At 48.3% G+C, this 20,218-nt stretch overlaps 2 protein-coding genes across 3 annotated transcripts; one reads left to right on the top strand and one right to left on the bottom strand.

The window, feature by feature from the left end:
• Window positions 1–2,325: 2,325 nt before the first annotated feature.
• LOC119942584 (cytochrome c oxidase subunit 6A1, mitochondrial) lies at window positions 2,326–8,903 on the top strand. The gene is made up of 3 exons (XM_038763428.1): window positions 2,326–2,443; window positions 5,553–5,695; window positions 8,671–8,903. Exons 1-3 carry the CDS (start codon window positions 2,341–2,343, stop codon window positions 8,752–8,754), a joined length of 330 nt encoding a protein of 109 aa, XP_038619356.1. The 5' UTR covers window positions 2,326–2,340; the 3' UTR covers window positions 8,755–8,903.
• Window positions 8,904–11,124: 2,221 nt separating this feature from the next.
• On the bottom strand, window positions 11,125–18,893 carry TRIAP1 (TP53 regulated inhibitor of apoptosis 1). Of its 2 annotated transcripts, XR_005455350.1 has the most exons (3): window positions 18,712–18,893; window positions 14,747–14,909; window positions 11,125–11,482 (listed from the first exon to the last, which is right to left on the bottom strand). XR_005455350.1 is itself a non-coding variant. In XM_038762999.1 (2 exons), the coding sequence occupies exons 1-2, from the start codon at window positions 18,856–18,858 to the stop codon at window positions 14,820–14,822; spliced, it is 237 nt and encodes a 78-aa protein (XP_038618927.1). In that variant the 5' UTR covers window positions 18,859–18,893; the 3' UTR covers window positions 11,125–14,819. The 2 variants fall into 2 exon arrangements, 1 of the variants encoding a protein (XP_038618927.1); XM_038762999.1 differs by having other exon boundaries at window positions 11,125–14,909.
• Between the last annotated feature and the right edge of the window lie 1,325 nt (window positions 18,894–20,218).

The following is a 20,218-nucleotide window of genomic DNA, read 5'->3' as shown; positions in this document are numbered from 1 at the left end:
GCCGGTCTCAGCTCCGCAACATTGCCAAGATCTGCCCTTTCCTCTCCATCCCAACCGCTACCCTGCTCATTCAAGCTCTCATCCTATCCCGTCTGGACTACTGCACCGGCCTTCTCTCTGATCTCCCATCCTCGTGTCTCTCTCCACTTCAATCCATACTTCATGCTGCTGCCCGGATTATCTTTGTCCAGAAACGCTCTGGGCATATCACTCCCCTCCTCAAAAATCTCCAGTGGCTACCAATCAATCTGCGCATCAGGCAGAAACTCCTCCCCCTGGGCTTCCAGGCTGTCCATCCATCCCCTGGCCCCCTCCTCCCTCACCTCCCTTCTCTCCTTCTCCAGCCCAGCCCGCACCCTCCGCTCCTCCACCGCTAATCTCCTCACTGTACCTCGTTCTCGCCTGTCCCGCCGTCGACCCCCGGCCCACGTCCTCCCCCGGGCCTGGAATGCCCCCAATCCCTCTGCCCATCCGCCAAGCTCGCTCTCTTCCTCCCTTCAAGGTCCTGCTGAGAGCTCACCTCCTCCAGGAGGCCTTCCCAGACTGAGCCCCCTCCTTCCTCTCCCCCTCGTCCCCCTCTCCATCCCCCCATCTTACCTCCTTCCCTTCCCCACAGCACCTGTATATATGTATATATGGTTGTACATGTTTATTACTCTATTTATTTATTTATTTTACTTGTACATATCTATCCTATTTATTTTATTTTAGTTGGTATGTTTGGTTCTGTTCTCTGTCTCCCCCTTTTAGACTGTGAGCCCACTGTTGGGTAGGGACTGTCTCTATGTGTTGCCAATTTGTACTTCCCAAGCGCTTAGTACAGTGCTCTGCACATAGTAAGCGCTCAATAAATACGATTGATTGATTGATTGATATATGAATGAATGAATGAATGGAGGCCTAGAACCTGCCCCTCACGTGAGCAGCAGGGGGACGATCCGGCGCATTGCCTCAACAGCCGGGTCGTCGGCCCCCAGGCCACAACGCATGCGTCGAAAGAGCAAGGTCGTCGGGCCCCAGGCCATTGCGCATGCGCCGCAACAGCAAAGTCGTCTGACCTAGTCCACTGCGCATGCGCCGAATGAGCAGGGTCGTCGGTGCCCCGGCCATTGCGCATGCGCCGAAAGAGCAAGGTCGTCGGCCCCAAGCTGTAGCGCATGCGCTGCAACAGCAAAGTCGTCGGGCCACAGGCCACTGCGCATGCGCCGGAACAACAAAGTCGTCGCGCTCCCCAGGCCACTGCGCATGTGCCGCAAGAGCAAGGTCGTCGGTTCCCCAGGCCACAGCGCCTACACCGCAACAGCAAGGTCGTCGGGCCCCCGGGCACTGCGCGTGCGCCGGAATGGCAAGGTGGTCGGGGCCCAGGCCACTGCGCATGCGACGGAAGAGCAAGGCCGTCGGGCCCCCCCCCGGCCAATGCGCATGCGCCGGAAGAGCAAGGTCGTCGGGGCCCCCATGCCACTAAGCATGCGCCGGATCAACCGGGTTGTCGGGCCCCCCCCCCCCCCCCGGCCACTGCGCATGCGCTAGAACAACACGATCTTGGGAAGTAATCTGTACTTCCCAAGCGCTAATTTGCACTTCCCAAGCGCTTAGTACGGTGCTCTGCACATAGTAAGCGCTCAATAAATACGATTGATGATGACGATCGTCGGCCCCTAGGCCACTGCGCATGCGCCGGAATAGTAAAGTGGTCGGGGACCAGGCCACTGCGCATGCGCCGGAATAGTAAAGCGGTCGGCCCCGCCCAACCAATGCGCATGCGCCGGAAGAGCAAGGTCGTCGGTTCCCCAGGTCACTGCGCATGCGCTGGAACAGCGGGGTCGTCGGCCCCCAGCCCACTGCGCATGCGCCAGAACAACAGGGTCGTCGTCCCCAGTCCACTGCGCATGCGCCAGAACAACAGGGTCGTCGGCTCCCAGGCCAATGCGCATGCGCCGAAAGAGCAAGGTCGTCGGGGCCCCATACCACTGCGCATGCGCCGAAACAATAAGGTCGTCGGGCCCTCCCCGGCCAATGCGCATGCACCGGATGAGCAAGGTCGTCGGGCCCCCAGGCCACTGCGCATGCGCCGGAAGAGCAAGGTCGTCGGGCCCCCCCCCCCAGGCCACTGCGCATGCGCTGGAACAACGGGGTCGTCGGCCCCCAGCCCACTGCGCATGCGCCAGAACAACAGGGTCGTCGCCCCCCCCCCCAGGCCACTGCGCATGCTCCGGAAGAGCAAGGTCGTCTGCTCACTCAGGCCACCGCGCATGCGTCTAAAGAGGAAGGTCGTCCAATCGCAAGCGTCGCTGGGAGGCGCTTCCGGTTCCGGTTGCGCGTTCTGAGCAGGAAGCCAAGATGGCGGCGGCGGCGATGGGCGGGCGGCTGCGAGGGGCGACGGGCCCGCTGAGGCGCGCCATGGCGACCGGGGCCCGCGGGGCCCACGGGGACGACGGCTCAGGTACCGGGGGAGCCGAACAACAACCGCAGGACTATGGACACTCAATCGCTCACCTTGGGGGGGACGGGGGACGGGGACACGCCCAGAGAAATCATAAAAATAGAATGAGCCCGTTGAGGAAGCTCGTCTTACTACGTGCAAAGCACTGTTCTAAGCGCTGGGGAGGTTACAAGGTGATTGACAGTAACAGTGATAATAATGGCATTGATTAAGCGCTTGCTATGTCTCAGTGACCCCATTTGACAGATGAGGTCACTGAGGCCCAGAGAATAATAATAATAATAATAGTAATGGCATTTATTAAGCGCTTACTATGTCTCAGTGACCCCATGTGACAGATGAGGTCACTGAGGCCCAGAGAATAATAATAATAATAGTAATGGCGTTTATTAAGCGCTCACTATGTGCCAAGCACTGTTCTAAGCGCTGGGGAGGTTACAAGGTGATTGATAGTAACAATGATAATAATGGCATTGATTAAGCGCTTACTATGTCTCAGTGACCCCATGTGACAGATGAGGTCACTGAGGCCCAGAGAATAATAATAGTAGTGATGGTGTTTATTAAGCGCTTACTATGTGCCAAGCACTGTTCTAAGCGCTGGGGAGGTTACAAGGTGATTGATAGTAACAATGATAATAATGGCATTGATTAAGCACTTACTATGTCTCAGTGACCCCATTTGACAGATGAGGTCACTGAGGCCCAGAGAATAATAATAATAATAATAATAATAGTAATGGCATTTATTAAGCGCTTACTATGTCTCAGTGACCCCATTTGACAGATGAGGTCACTGAGGCCCAGAGAATAATAATAGTAGTAATGGCGTTTATTAAGCGCTTACTATGTGCCAAGCACTGTTCTAAGCACTGGGGAGGTTACAAGGTGATTGATAGTAATAATGTTAATAATGGCATTGATTAAGCGCTTGCTATGTCTCAGTGACCCCATGTGACAGATGAGGTCACTGAGGCCCAGAGAATAATAATAGTAGTAATGGCGTTTATTAAGCGCTTACTATGTGCCAAGCACTGTTCTAAGCGCTGGGGAGCTTACAAGGTGATTGATAGTAATAATGATAATAATGGCATTGATTAAGCGCTTGCTATGTCTCAGTGACCCCATTTGACAGATGAGGTCACTGAGGCCCAGAGAATAATAATAATAGTAATGGCGTTTATTAAGCGCTTACTATGTGCCAAGCACTGTTTTAAGCGCTGGGGAGCTTACAAGGTGATTGATAGTAATAATGATAATAATGGCATTTATTAAGTGCGTGCTATGTCTCAGTGACCCCATTTGACAGATGAGGTCACTGAGGCCCAGAGAATAATAATAATAATAGTAATGGCATTTATTAAGCGCTTACTATGTTTCCGTGACCCCATTTGACAGATGAGGTCACTGAGGCCCAGAGAATAATAATAATAGTAATGGCGTTTATTAAGCACTTACTATGTGCAAAGCACTGTTCTGAGCGCTGGGGAGGTTACATGTGATAATAATGATGATAATGGCATTTATTAAGCGCTTACTATGTCTCAGTGACCCCATGTGACAGATGAGGTCACTGAGGCCCAGAGAATAATAATAGTAATGGCATTTATTAAGCGCTTACTATGTGCCAAGCACTGTTCTAAGCGCTGGGGAGGTTACAAGGTGATAATAATGATGATAATGGCATTTATTAAGTGCTTACTATGTCTCAGTGACCCCATGTGACAGATGAGGTCACTGAGGCCCAGAGAATAATAATAATAATAATAGTAATGGCTTTTATTAAGCGCTTACTATGTGCTAAGCGCTGGGGAGGTTACAAGGCGATCAGGTGGTCCACAGTCTTCGTCCCCCATGTGACAGATGAGGTCACTGAGGCCCAGAGAATAATAATAATAATAATAATAGTAATGGCATTTACTAAGCGCTTACTTTGTGCAAAGCACTGTTCTAAGCGCTGGGGAGGTTACAAGGCGATCAGGTGGTCCACAGTCTTCATCCCTCATGTGACAGATGAGGTCACTGAGGCCCAGAGAGTAATAATAGTAATGGCATTTATTAAGCGCTTACTATGTGCAAAGCACTGTTCTAAGCGCTGGGGAGGTTACAAGGCGATCAGGTGGTCCACAGTCTTCATCCCCATGTGACAGATGAAGTCACTGAGGCCTAGAGAATAATAATAATAATGGGATTTATTAAGCGCTTACTGTGTGCAAAGCACTTTTCTAAGCACTGGGGAGGTTACAAGGCGATCAGGTGGTCCACAGTCTTCATCCCCATTTGACAGATGAGGTCACTAAGGCCTAGGGAATAATAATAACAGCGAGATGTATTAAGCACTTACTATGTGCAAAGCACTGTTCTAAGCGCCGGGGAGGTTACAAGACGATCAGGTTGTCCCACGGGGGGCTTTCAGTCTTCATCCCCATTTTACAGATGAGGTCACTAAGGCCTAGAGAATAATAGTAATAATGAGATTTATTAAGCGCTTACTATGTGCAAAGCACTGTTCTAAGCGCCGGGGAGGTTACAGGACGATCAGGTGGTCCCACGGGGGGCTCACAGTCTTCATCCCCATTTTACAGATGAGGGAACTGAGGACGAGAGGATAATATAATGGCATTTATTAAGCGCTTACTATGTGCCAAGCACTGTTCTAAGCGCCGGGGAGGTTACAAGACGATCAGGCGGTCCCACGGGGGGCTCCCAGTCTTCATCCCCCTTTTCCAGATGAGGGAACTGAGGCTCAGAGAAGCGACTCGCCCAGAGTCACCCAGCTGACAAGCGGCGGAGCCGGGATGGGAACCCACGACCCCTGACTCCAAAGCCCGGGCTCTTTCCACTGAGCCACGCTGGGACCCTCCTGGTGGGCCGGTGTCCCTCTCTGCCCCCCACTCAACCCTGGGGATATATATATGTTGCCCATTTGTGCTTCCCAAGCGCTTAGTACAGTGCTCTGCACATAGTAAGCGCTCAATAAATATGATTGATGATGATGGGGAGGCGAATCCGGGGCTGTGGGTGGCCTCTCCCCTTCTTTGTCCCCGAGTCCCGGGAGGAGGCCCCTCCTTGTCCCCACCCCGCCTCATCCTCCGCCTCTTCCTTGCAGCTCGCACCTGGAAGCTGCTGACCTACTTCGTGGCCCTCCCCGGGGTGGGGGTCAGTATGCTGAACGCCTACCTGAAGCAGCAGCACGGCGGTCACGAGAGGCCCGAGTTCATCGCCTACCCCCATCTCCGCATCAGGTCCAAGGTGAGGAGCCCTCACTGGGACTAGACTAGTCTAGACCGTGAGCCCGCTGCCGGGTAGGGACCGTCTCTAGATGTTGCCGACTTGGACTTCCCAAGCGCTTAGTACAGGGCTCTGCACACAGTAAGCGCTCAATAAATACGATTGATTGATCGATTGATTGATTACCCCAACAGCGTCAAAGCTGGCGCGGCCAAGAGAGGAGGCGGAATTGGCCCAAGGGCATCATCAGCATCATCAATCGTATTTGTTGAGCGCTTACTGTGTGCAGAGCACCGTACTAAGCGCTTGGGAAGTACAAGTTGGCAACGTATAGAGACGGTCCCTACCCAACAATGGGCTCTAGATGTTGCCGACTTGGACTTCCCAAGCGCTTAGTACAGGGCTCCGCACACAGTAAGCGCTCAATAAATACGATTGATTGATCGATTGATTACCCCAACAGCTTCAAAGTTGGCGCAGCCAAGAGAGGAGGCGGAATTGGCCCAAGGGCAATTTGGAATCTGCCCGGCGCCCGTTAATATCGTGGTGTTTGCTGTGAGCGCTTACTACGGGCCGAGCACTGTTCTAAGCGCCGGGGTAGATCATAATAATAATAATAATAATAATAATGGCATTTATTAAGCACTCACTATGTGCAAAGCCCTGTTCTAAGCGCTGGGGAGGATGCAAGGTGATCAGGTTGTCCCATGGGGGGCTCACAGTCTTCATCCCCATTTGACAGTTGAGGTCACTGAGGCCCAGAGAAGTGAAGTGACTTGCCCAAAGTCACCCAGCTGACAGTTGGCGGAGCCAGGATTTGAACCCATGACCTCTGACTCCAAAGCCCGGGCTCTTTCCACTGAGCCACGCTGCTTCTCTCGATGCAAGGCGATTAAGTTGGGCGCAGCCCCTGTCCCACGTAGGGCTCGCGGTCCTCATCCCCATTTTACAAGTGAGGAGACTGAGGTGCGGAGAAGCGAAGCGACTTGCCCAAGGTCACACAGCAGGAAAAGGGGCGCGGCTGCCTGGAAGGAGCCCGAGGTCGTGGGTTCAAATCCTGGCTCTGCCACTTGTCAGCTGTGTGACTTTGGGCAAGTCACGTCACTTCTCTGGGCCTCAGTGACCTCATCTGGAAAATGGGGGTGAAGACCGTGAGCCCCCCGGGGGGCGACCCGATCACCTTGTAACCTCCCCAGCGCTTAGAACAGTGCTTTGCACATAGTAAGCGCTTAATAAATATATGTTGCAAACTTGTACTTCCCAAGCACTTAGTACAGTGCTCTGCACACAGTAAGCGCTCAATAAATACGATTAAATGAATGAATAAATGCCATTTAAAAAAAAGGGGTCGGGGGGATTAGAACCCAGCTCCTTCTGACCCCTAGGCCCGGACTCTAGCCCACTCGGGAACCGAGAAACGCTCTCCTAACCCCGGGATACGCGGCCGCACCTAAACTGATGAATAAAATTGCCGTTAACGGGGGCATTGGCCGTCTCCCTACTAAATTCCCGCGATAGCAGAATTCCCAACGCGTCTGCCTGGCGGTGGCAGGAATTTACAGTAGCGGATGGTGGGTTAGCAGGAGACCCCCGGGATTATGTGGCCCGTCTACTTGAAAATGAAATGGATTTGTCCATAGCGCAAAGACTTTTGTCGTACACACCGGGGAGAAAAGCCAAAATTTTCTTGGCTTAGGAAGGTGCTCCTTCGTATGGGTTAACCTAGTTCCTAGCGAGTCGTGAGGGACTCATTCATTCATTCATTCAGTCATCATCAATCGTATTTATTGAGCGCTTACTATGTGCAGAGCACTGTACTAAGCGCTTGGGAAGTACAAATTGGCAACATATAGGGGCGGTCCCTACCCAACAGCGGGCTCACAGTCGAGAAGGGGGAGACATTCAGTCATTCAATCGTATTTATTGAGCGCTCACTGTGTGCAGAGCACTCTACTGTAGTCATCACGGAAGGGTCCTTGCCCAAATCAGAATCTGCCAGGCCCGAGTGACTTTGTCCCCATCTTTCAATCAATCAATCAATCGTATTTATTGAGGGCTTACTGTGTGCAGAGCACTGTACTAAGCGCTTGGGAAGTACAGGTTGGTAACGTGTGGAGATAGTCCCTACCCAACAGTGGGCTTACAGTCTAGAAGAGGAGCAGAGACAAGGCCTTCCCAGACTGAGCCTCCTCCTTCCTCTCCCCCTCCTCCCCCCGGCCTTACCTCCTTCCCCTCCCCACAGCACCTGTATATATGTTTGTACGTATTTATTACTCTTTATAATAATAATAATGGCATTTATTAAGCGCTTACTATGTGCAAAGCCCTGTTCTAAGCGCTGGGGGGGTTCCAAGGTGATCAGGTTGTCCCACAGGGGGCTCCCAGTCTTCATCCCCGTTTTCCAGATGAGGGAACTGAGGCCCAGAGAAGTAAAGTGACTCGCCCAAAGTCCCACAGCTGACAGTTGGCGGAGCCGGGATTTGAACCCACGACCTCTGACTCCAAAGCCCGGGCTCTTTCCACTGAGCCACGCTGCTTCTCTATTTTATTTTTCTTTATTTTACTTGTACATATTTATTCTACTTATTTTATTTTGTTAATATGTTTGGTTTTGTTGTCTGTCTCCCCCTTCTAGCCTGTGAGCCCGCTGTCGGGTAGGGACCGTCTCTAGATGTTGCCAACTTGGACTTCCCAAGCGCTTAGCCCAGTGCTCTGCACACCGTAAGCGCTCAATAAATACGATCAAATGAACGAATGTCTCCCCCTTCTAGACCGTGAGCCCGCTGTTGGGTAGGGACCGTCCCTAGATGTTGCCAACCTGGACTTCCCAAGCGCTTAGGACAGTGCTCTGCACACCGTAAGCGCTCAATAAATACGATTGAATATGAATGAATATAGAGACGGTCCCTACCCAACGGTGGGCTCGCAGTCTAGGAGATCTTTCGGAAGTCGAGGTTCCAGACTGAGCCGAGCGCGTCTGTGTCTTCCCTCCGCAGCCCTTCCCGTGGGGAGACGGCAACCATACCCTCTTCCACAACCCTCACATTAATCCTCTCCCAACCGGCTACGAGGAGGAATAAAAACTTCGCCCCGGGGACCACAGTGGTGTTTCGGACCAACGCTCTGGACCAGAAAACCGTACGGGACCATCACTTGGACCTGAAATGACGACGGATGCTATTCTCCGTGTGTGTGGCCGAGATGGCCTAAATAAATAACCCTCACCGTGGTGTGTGGTACGGCGTGTTGGGAATTTGGGAAGCCCTTTTGGTTTTAGGGTGCTTATTAAGTCCAGGCGCTGAAGTAGAGTCCCCCTTTTAGACCGTGAGCCCACTGTTGGGTAGGGACTGTCTCTATATGTTGCCAATTTGTACTTCCCAAGCGCTTAGTACAGTGCTCTGCACATAGTAAGCGCTCAATAAATACGATTGATTGATTGATTTGCACATAGTAAGTGCTTAATAAATGCCATCATTACTATGCTTACTATGTGCAAAGCACTGTTCTGAGGTTACAGGGTGATCAGGTTGTCCCACGGGGGGCTCACAGTCTTAATCCCCACTGTAATAATAATAATTTTGGTATTTGTTAAGCACTTACTATGTGCAAAGCACTGTTCTAAGGTTACAAGGTGATCAGGTTGTCCCACGGGGGGCTCACAGTCCTAATCCCCATTGTAATAGTAATAATTTTGGTATTTGCTAAGCGCTTACTATGTGCAAAGCACTGTTCTAAGGTCACAAGGTGATCAGGTTGCCCCACGGGGGGCTCACAGCCCTAATCCCCATTGTAATAGTAATAATTTTGGTATTTGCTAAGTGCTTACTATGTGCAAAGCACTGTTCTAAGGTTACAAGGTGATCAGGTTGTCCCACGGGGGGCTCACAGTCTTAATCCCCACTGTAATAATAATGATTTTGGTATTTGTTAAGCACTTACTATGTGCAAAGCACTGTTCTAAGGTTACAAGGTGATCAGGTTGTCCCACGGGGGGCTCACAGTCCTAATCCCCATTGTAATAGTAATAATTTTGGTATTTGTTAAGCACTTACTATGTGCAAAGCACTGTTCTAAGGTTACAAGGTGATCAGGTTGTCCCACGGGGGGCTCACAGTCCTAATCCCCATTGTAATAGTAATAATTTTGGTATTTGCTAAGTGCTTACTATGTGCAAAGCACTGTTCTAAGGTTACAAGGTGATCAGGTTGTCCCACGGGGGGCTCACAGTCTTAATCCCCATTGTAATAATAATAATAATAATGGCATTTAGTAAGCGCTTACTATGTGCCAAGCACTGTTCTAAGTGCTGGGGAGATTTCTAGATGATCAGGTTGTCCCATGTGGGGCTCTCAATCTTCATCTCCATTTTACAGATGAGGGAACCGAAGCCTCGAGAAGTGAAGTGACTTGCCCAAAGTCACACAGCTGATAAGTGGAAGAGCTGGGATTCAAACCCATGACCTCTATAATAATAATAATAATAATGATGGCATTTACTAAGCGCTTACTATGTGCAAAGCACTGTTCTAAACACTGGGAGGGTTACAAGGTGATCAGGTTGTCCCACAGGGGGACTCTCAGTCTTAATCCCCATTTTACAGATGAGGGAACTGAGGCCCAGAGAAGAAGTGACTTGCCCAAAGTCACTCAGCTGGTAAGTGGCAGAGCTGGGATTCGAACCCATGACTTCTATAATAGTAATAATGGCATTTATTAAGCGCTTACTATGTGCAAAACACTGTTCTAAGCACTAGGGAGGTTACAAGGTGATCAGGTTGTCCCACGGGGGGCTCACAGTCTTAATCCCCATTTTACAGATGAGGGAACTGAGGCCCAGAGAAGTGAAGTGACTTGCCCAAGGTCACGCAGCTGGTAAGTGGCAGAGCCAGGATTCGAACCCACGACTTCTATAATAATAATAATTATGATGATGGCATTTATTAAGTGCTTACTCTGTGCAAAGCACTGTTCTAAGCACTGGGGAGGTTACAAGGTGATCAGGGTGTCCCACGGGGGAGGCTCACAGTCTTAATCCCCATTTTACAGATGAGGTCACTGAGGCCCAGAGAAGTGAAATGACTTGCCCAAAGTCACACAGCTGGTAAGTGGCAGAGCCGGAATTTGAACCCATGACCTCCGACTCCAAAGCCCGGGCTCTTTCCACCAAGCCACGCTGCTGCTACGGGAGAGAGCGGGGAGCCAGTTGGGAAGCCCTGCCGTGGAAATAAATACATCTCTGCATGCTAATCCCAGCTCTACTACTGCTCTCGGACCGGTTCTTTCATCTTTAACTATTAGAGGGGCAACAATACTGCTTCCTACGTATCGCTCAAGGACACGGTAATAATAATAATAATGATGGCATTTGTTAAGCGCTTACTATGCGCAAAGCACTCCTCGTCCGCCGGGCGCTTTGAGACCCTCCGAAAAGTCACCAACGGGAAACCAAATAGTATCACGATTTATTCCATCTCTACGATTATAGGATCATAGAAGCAGTAGGGCAACCAGCCCACTTCTTCTCTCTAATACGGCGCCACGGCACCCGCCCCGCGACGGGGAAGGGATTCAAATCTAAATCCTTCCTCCTCGACCGACCGTGGCCGGGTTTCGGAGGGGCGGAAAAGGCGTCTTCATTCCAGTCCCTGGAGAAGGTGTCGACTTGAGGTGGTCGGTGACTGCTGAGATTTTCTCGGACAGCTCCCGGTCCTTCCCGCTCCGCATCCGTGGACGGTTCCCGAAGAGCCGGGCGGCTCGCTTCCTCCAAGGCGGGGACCGAGGTGGGTCTTCGAGCGGCAACCAATGGCGCTAGGATCGATCGCTGCGTTAAAATAAAACCTCCGGCACGCGAGGGCTGACCCTGGACTGTCCACCTAAGGCCTACTATCAGGGCGGCGGTTGCGGCCCAGAAAAATGGCCCCAGTGAGCCTCCCCTGAAACCCGGTACTAGGGACTCCAAGTATCGTCATCATCGTTTATAAATTAACCGCTTTAGAAACCGATCGTGGACCGGATCCCCGGAGGCATCTGAGGTGCACGATCTAACGTTCGTTTAGCGCCTACGCTTTTTGATATGATGCCAGGCTACCCAGAGGTGCCGCATGAAAATAGACACTAAAATGCCCCATGACTTTTGAGGTGCACAATCTAACGTTCGTTTAGCGCCTAAGCTTTTTGAGAAGTTGCCAAGCTACCCAGAGGCGCCGTATGAAAATAGACGCTAAAGTGCCCCATGACTTTTGAGGTGCACAATATAACGTTCGTCTAGTGCCTAAGCTTTTTGAGAAGATGCCAAGCTCCCCAGAGGTGCCGTATGAAAATAGATGCTATAGTGCCCCATGACTTTTGAGGTGCACAATCTAAATTTCATTTAGTGCCTATGCTTTTTGAGAAGATGCCAAGCTAACCAGAGGTGCCGTATGAAAACAGACGCTAAAATGCCCCATGACTTTTGAGGTGTACAATCTAACGTTCATTTAGCGCCTAAGCTTTTTGAGAAGATGCCAAGCTACCCAGAGGTGCCGTATGAAAATAGACGCTAAAGTGCCCCATGACTTTTGAGGTGCACAATATAACGTTTGTTTAGAGCCTAAGTTTTTTGAGAAGATGCCAAGGTCCCCAGAGGTGCCGTATGAAAATAGACGCTAAAGTGCCCCATGACTTTTGAGGTGCCCAATCTAACGTTCGTTTAGCGCCTAAGCTTTTCGATACGATGCCAGGCAACCCAGAGGTGCTGCATGAACATAGACACTAAAATGCCCCATGACTTTTGAGGTGCACAATCTAACGTTCGTTTAGCGCCTAAGCTTTTTGATAAGATGACAAACTCCCCAGAGGTGCTGTATGAAAATAGACGCTAAAGTGCCCTATGACTTTTGAGGTGCACAATCTAACATTCATTTAGCGCCTAAGCTTTTTGATACGATGCCAGGCTACCCAGAGGTGCCGCATGAAAATAGACGCTAAAGTGCCCCATGACTTTTGAGGTGCACAATCTAACGTTCGTTTAGCGCCTAAGCTTTTTGAGAAGATGCCAAGCTACCCAGAGGTGCCGCATGAAAATAGACACTAAAGTGCCCCATGACTTTTGAGGTGCATAATCTAACGTTCGTTTAGCACCTAATTTTTTTGAGACGATGCCAGGCAACCCAGAGGTGCTGTATAAAAATAGACGCTAAACTGCCCCATGACTTTTGAGGTGCACAATCTAACGTTCGTTTAGCGCCTAAGCTCTTTGATACGATGCCAAGCTCCCCAGAGGTGCCGTATGAAAATAGACGCTAAAGTGCCCCATGACTTTTGAGGTGCACAATCTAACGTTCATTTAGCGCCTAAGCTTTTTGATACGATGCCAAGCTACCCAGCGGTGCTGTATGAAAATAGACGCTAAAATGCCCCATGATCTCTGAGGTGCACAATCATCTAATGTTCATTTAGCGCCTAAGCTTTTTGATAAGATGCCAAACTCCCCAGAGGTGCCTTATGAAAATAGACGCTAAAACGCCCCATGACTTTTGACGTGCACAATCTAACGTTCGTTTAGTGCCTAAGCTTTTTGAGAAAATGCCAAGCTCCCCAGAGGTGCCGTATGAAAATAGATGCTAAAGTGCCCCATGACTTTTGAGGTGCACAATCTAAATTTCATTTAGTGCCTACGCTTTTTGAGAAGATGCCAAGCTACCCAGAGGTGCCGTATGAAAATAGACGCTAAAATGCCCCATGACTTTTGAGGTGTACAATCTAACGTTCATTTAGCGCCTAAGCTTTTTGATACGATGCCAGGCTACCCAGAGGTGCCGTATGAAAATAGACGCTAAAATGCCCCACGACTTTTGAGGTGCATAATCTAACGTTCGTTTAGCACCTAATTTTTTTGAGATGATGCCAAGCTCCCCAGAGGTGCCGTATGAAAATAGACGCTAAAATGCCCCATGACTTTTGAGGTGCACAATCTAACATTCGTTTAGCACCTAAGCTTTTTGATATGATGCCAAGCTACCCAGAGGTGCCGTATGAAAATAGACGCTAAAGTGCCCCATGACTTTTGAGGTGCACAACCTAAATATTTCATTTAGTGCCTAAACTTTTTGAGAAGATGCCAAGCTCCCCAGAGGTGCCGTATGAAAACAGACGCTAAAGTGCCCCATGACTTTTGAGGTGCACAATCTAACGTTCGTTTAGCACCTAAGCTTTTTGAGAAGATGCCAAGCTCCCCAGAGGTGCCGTATGAAAATAGACGCTAAAGTGCCCCATGACTTTTGAGGTGCACAATCTAACGTTCGTTTAGCGCCTAAGCTTTTTGATACGATGCCAGGATACCCAGAGGCGCTGTATGAAAATAGACGCTAAAGTGCCCCATGACTTTTGGGGTGCACAATCTAACGTTCGTTTAGTGCCTAAGCTTTTTTATACGATGCCAGGCTACCCAGAGGTGCCGTATGAAAACAGACGCTAAAATGCCCCATGACTTCTGAGGTGCACAATCTAACGTTCGTTTAGTGCCTAAGCTTTTTTATACGATGCCAGGCTACCCAGAGGTGCCGTATGAAAATAGACGCTAAAGTGCCCCATGACTTTTGAGGTGCACAATCTAAATTTCATTTAGTGCCTATGCTTTTTGAGAAGATGCCAAGCTAACCAGAGGTGCCGTATGAAAATAGACGCTAAAATGCCCCATGACTTTTGAGGTGCACAATCTAAATATTTCATTTAGTGCCTAAACTTTTTGATAAGACGCCAAGCTCCCCAGAGGTGCTGTATGAAAATAGACGCTAAAGTGCCCCATGACTTTTGAAGTGCACAATCTAAATATTTCATTTAGTGCCTAAGCTTTTTGATACGATGCCAAGCTCCCCAGAGGTGCTGTATGAAAATAGACGCTAAAGTGCCCCATGACTTTTGAAGTGCACAATCTAAATATTTCATTTAGTGCCTAAGCTTTCTGAGAAGATGCCAAGCTCCCCAGAGGTGCCGTATGAAAATAGATGCTAAAATTCCCCACGACCTTGTAGCCCGGGAAGAGGAAAACGGCAGGGAGGTGGAACTAAGAAGTCACGTCAGATCACTGGTCACCTTCGTCATTCTCATCAGTAGAAACCGGCGTCCTGATTTCGAAGTCCCAGGGATGTTAGCGTGGAGATTCTCGTCAAGGGAAAGAGGAGCTCTCCGATTTCTCCTTACTGTGCCCCATGAACTCCAGGCCTTCAATGGGAATCTCCTTCTCCTTTATTGCTTTCTGAGGGAGGAGGAAATACATTTCAACCGAGAGGCATGATGTCGAAACCCCGTCCTCAATAATAATAATGATGATGATGGCGTTTATTAAGCGCTTACTATGTGCAAAGCACCGTTCTAAGCGCTGGGGAGGTTACGAGGTGATCGGGTTGTCCCACGGTGGGGGGCTCGCAGGCTTCATCCCCATTTGACAGATGAGGGAACTGAGGCCCAGAGAAGCGAAGTGACTTGCCCAAAGTCCCACAGCTGACAAGTGGCAGGGCCGGGATTTGAACCCATGACCTGACTCCCAAGCCCGGGCTCTTTCCACTGAGCCACGCTGCTTCTCCCTGTGACGACGCGACAGCATTGTCCAAACCACGTTTCCAAATAAACCCTTGATTCCACATTTTAAAATTCACCCCCCTCCCAGCCCCGTAGCACCTAAGCACATAGCCAAAATTTATTTATTTATTTATTTATTTACTTAAATAATTTATATATATACAAATATATATTTATATATATAAATATATAGTATATATTATTATTATTAGATATATCATTATTACATATATTATTGTTATATATTATTAATATGTTATTATTACTATATTATTATACATTATTGTGTGTTGTTATATGTGTATTATTATATATTATGTGTATTGTAATGTATGATGTATATTTATATATAAATATATGCACATATATATAAATAATTTATATACAAAAATATATAAATTATTTAAGCAAATAAATTATATATACAAATGTCTGCCTCGCCCTCTAGGCTGTAAGCTCGTTGTGGGCAAGGAATGTGACTGTTACATTGTTTTACTGTATTCTCCCAAGAGCTCAGTACAGTGCTCCGCACACAGCAGTGCTCAATAAATACGATCTATTAATGTCCTTCTCTTCCTCTAAACTGTAAGCTCGTTGTGGGCAGGGAATGTGACTGTTATACTGTTTTACTGTATTCTCCCAAGAGCTCAGTACAGTGCTCTGCATACAACGCTCAATAAATATGATCTATTAATGTCCGTCTCCTCCTCTAAACTGTAAGCTCGTTGTGGGCAGGGAATGTGACTGTTACATTGTTTTACTGTATTCTCCCAAGAGCTCAGTACAGTGCTCCGCACACAGCAGCGCTCAATAAATACGATCTATTAATGTCCTTCTCCTCCTCTAAACTGTAAGCTCGTTGTGGGCAGGGAATGTGTCTACCAATTCTGCTGTACTGTACGTGGGGCAGAGAAGCCTCGTGGCTCAGTGGAAAGAGCCCGGGCTTGGGAGTTGGAGGTTAATGAATACCATTATTATTATTATTATTCTCTGGGCCTCAGTTCCCTTATCTGCAAGATGGGGATGAAGACTGTGAGGTCCCATGGGACAACCTGATCACCCTGTAACCTCCCCAGAGCTTAGAACAGGGTTTGGCACGTAGTAAGCACTTAATGAATACCATCATTATTATTATTCTCTGGGCCTCAGTTCCCTCATCTGTAACATGGGGATGAAGACTGTGAGCCCCCCGTGGGACAACCTGATCACCTTGTAACCTCCCCAGGGCTTAGAACAGTGCTTGGCACATAATAAGCGCTTAAGACATGTCATAATTATTATTATTATTTAGTGCTTTGCACATAGTAAGCGCTTAATAAATGCCATTATTATTATTATTATTTAGTGCTTTGCACATAGCAAGCGCTTAATGCCATTATCATTATCATTATTTAGTGCTTTGCCCATAGTAGGCGCTTAATAAATGCACTATTATTATTACTATTATTATTATTTAGTGCTTTGCACATAGTAAGCGCTTAACAAATACCATCACTACTATTATTGTTATTATCATTCTCTGGGCCTCAGCGACCTCATCTGTCAAATGGGGATGAAGACCGTGAGCCCCCCCGAGGGACAACATGATCACCTTGGAAACTCCCCAGCGCTTACAGCAGTGCTTGGCACATAGTAAGTGCTTAATAAATGCCATTATTAATATGGGGATGAAGACTGTGAGGCCCCCCGAGGGACAACCTGATCACCTTGGAAACTCCCCAGCGCTTAGAACAGTGCTGGGCACATAGTAAGCGCTTAATAAATGCCATTATTATTATCATTTATTGCACTGCACATAGTAAGCGCTTAATAAATGCCATTATTATTACTATTATTATTTAGTGCTTTGCACATAGTAAGCGCCTAATAAATGCCATTATTCTTACTATTATTATTTAGTGCTTTGCACATAGTAAGCGCTTAATAAATGCCATTATTATTACTATTTAGTGCTTGGCACATAGTAAGCGCTTAATAAATGCCATTATTCTTACTATTATTATTTAGTGCTTGGCACATAGTAAGCGCTTAATAAATGCCATTATCATTACCATTTAGTGCTTTGCACATAGTAAGCGCTTAATAAATGCCATTATCATTACTATTATTATTTAGTGCTTTGCACATAGTAAGCGCTTAATGCCACTATCATTACTATTATTATTTAGTGCTTTGCACATAGTAAGCGCTTAATAAATGCCATTATCATTTATTGCACTGCACATAGTAAGCGCTTAATAAATGCCATTATTATTACTACTATTATTTGGTGCTTTGCACATAGTAAGCGCTTAATAAATGCCATTATCATTACTATTATTATTTAGTGCTTTGCACATAGTAAGCACCTAATAAATGCCATTATTATTACTATTATTATTTAGTGCTTGGCACATAGTAAGCGCTTAATAAAGGCCATTATTATTACTATTATTATTTAGTGCTTGGCACATAGTAAGCGCTTAATAAATGCCATTATCATTATCATTTAGTGCTTTGCACATAGTAAGCGCTTAATAAATGCCATTATCATTACTATTATTATTTAGTGCTTTGCACATAGTAAGCGCTTAATCAATGCCATTATCATTACTATTATTATTTAGTGCTTTGCACATAGTAAGCGCCTAATAAATGCCATTATTATTACTATTATTATTTAGTGCTTGGCACATAGTAAGCGCTTAATAAAGGCCATTATTATTACTATTATTATTTAGTGCTTGGCACATAGTAAGCGCTTAATAAATGCCATTATCATTATCATTTAGTGCTTTGCACATAGTAAGCGCTTAATAAATGCCATTATCATTACTATTATTATTTAGTGCTTTGCACATAGTAAGCGCTTAATGCCACTATCATTACTATTATTATTATTATTATTTAGGCTTTGCACATAGTAAGCGCTTAATAAATGCCATTACTATTACTGTTAATATTTAGTGCTTTGTACATAGTAAGCGCTTAATAAATGCCATTATTATTACTATTATTACTTAGTGCCTTGCACATAGCAAGCGCTTAATGCCATTATTATCATCATTATTTAGTGCTTTGCACATAGTAAGCGCTTAATAAATGCATCATTATCATTATTATTTAGTGCTTTGCACATAGTAAGCGCTTAACAAACACCATTACTACTATTATTATTATTCTCTGGGCCTCAGTTCCCTCATCTGTCAAATGGGGATGAAGACCGTGAGCCCCCCGAGGGACAACCTGATCCCCTTGGAAACTCCCCAGCGCTTAGAACAGTGCTGGGCACATAGTAAGCGCTTAATAAATGTCATTATTATTATTAATATGGGGCTGAAGACCGTGAGCCCCTCCCCCATGGGACAACATGATCACCTTGGAAACTCCCCAGCGCTTAGCACAGTGCTGGGCACCTACTAAACACTTACCGGGTGCCATGTTTATTATCATTATTGTTTGTGATTCTGTGTGATGATTACGGCGTGTGTCTCTGTCACCTGGACGCACTGCTGGTATCGCTTGAAGAGGCGGCCGCAGGGGTCCCCGGAGGCTTCGCCCTTGAGGAACTTGTCGGCGAACCAGCGGTTGAAGCAGTGGTCGTAGTCCCGCTTCAGCTCCGTGCACGCCTCACCCACGCTGTTCATGGCGGACGGGCCGGGAGGGCGGCGGCGGCGCGCGGCGATGACGTCGCGGGGGGCTCGAGGCGCGCCGCGATGACGCCGCAGGGGTTCTCGAGGCGCGCCGCGATGACGCCGCAGGGGTTCTCGAGGCGCGCCGCGATGACGTTTCAGGGGATCGAGGCGCGCGGCGAAGACGTTTCAGGGGGGACTCGAGGCGCGCCGCGATGACGCCGCAGGGGATCGAGGCGCGCCGCGATGACGTTTCAGGGGGGACTCGAGGCGCGCCGCGATGACGTTTCAGGGGCTCGCGGCGCGCCGCGATGACGCTTCAGAGGGAACTCGCGGCGCGCCGCGATGACGTTGCAGGGCTCGAGCCGCGCCACGATGACGTTTCAGGGGATTCGAGGCGCGCCGCGATGACGCCGCAGGGGCTCAAGGCGCGCCGCGATGACGTTTCAGGGGGGACTCGAGGCGCGCCGCGATGACGTCACTGGGGCGTGGTGCGTGCCGTGGTGGCGTCGCAAAGGGATCTCGTGGCGCGGCATGGTGATGTGAGCCTACATTAGATTGTGAGCCCACTGCTGGGTAGGGACTGTCTCTATGTGTTGACAAATTGTACTTCCCAAGCACTTAGTACAGTGCTCTGCACACAGTAAGCGCTCAATAAATACGATTGATGATGATGATGATTGTAGCAGGTGTAACCCAGCCTGGCCCGGGGAGATAGCTTCTGCCTTCCCTCCCGGGGTCTCACGAGGGAACTTCACTGGGTTCCATCCCTCACAGTACAGAGGCGGTCTCTACCCAACAGTGGGCTCACAGTCTAGAAAGAAAGGGAGCACTAGGCGCGCCACGATGACGTCGCAGGGGGATGCGAGGTGCGCCGTAATGACAGCGGAGGGGAAGCCTGTCGGCGCGCCACGATGACGTCGCGAGGGGAAGCGTTAGGGATGCCGTGATGACGCCAGAGGAGGGGGAGTGCACAGCGCGCCACGATGACCTCCCTTCAAGGCCCTGCTGAGAGCTCACCTCCTCCAGGAGGCCTTCCCACACTGAGCCCCTTCCTTCCTCTCCCCCTCGTCCCCCTCTCCATCCCATCTTACCTCCTTCCCTTCCCCACAGCACCTGTATATATGGATATATGTTTGTACATATTTATTACTCTATTTTATTTGTACATATGTATTCTATTTATTTTATTTTGTTAGGATGTTTGGTTTTGTTCTCTGTCTCCCCCTTTTAGACTGTGAGCCCACTGTTGGGTAGGGACTGTCTCTACATGTTGCCAATTTGTACTTCCCAAGCGCTTAGTACAGTGCCCTGCACGTAGTAAGCGCTCAATAAATATGATTTATTTATTTATTTATTTATTTATTTTGTTAGT

This window comes from Tachyglossus aculeatus, chromosome 21 (genome assembly GCF_015852505.1).
Source record: "Tachyglossus aculeatus isolate mTacAcu1 chromosome 21, mTacAcu1.pri, whole genome shotgun sequence".
Classification (NCBI taxonomy): domain Eukaryota; kingdom Metazoa; phylum Chordata; class Mammalia; order Monotremata; family Tachyglossidae; genus Tachyglossus; species Tachyglossus aculeatus.
The sequence above is the reverse complement of the archived record's forward strand: the minus strand, read 5'-3'. Positions and strand labels throughout refer to the sequence as shown.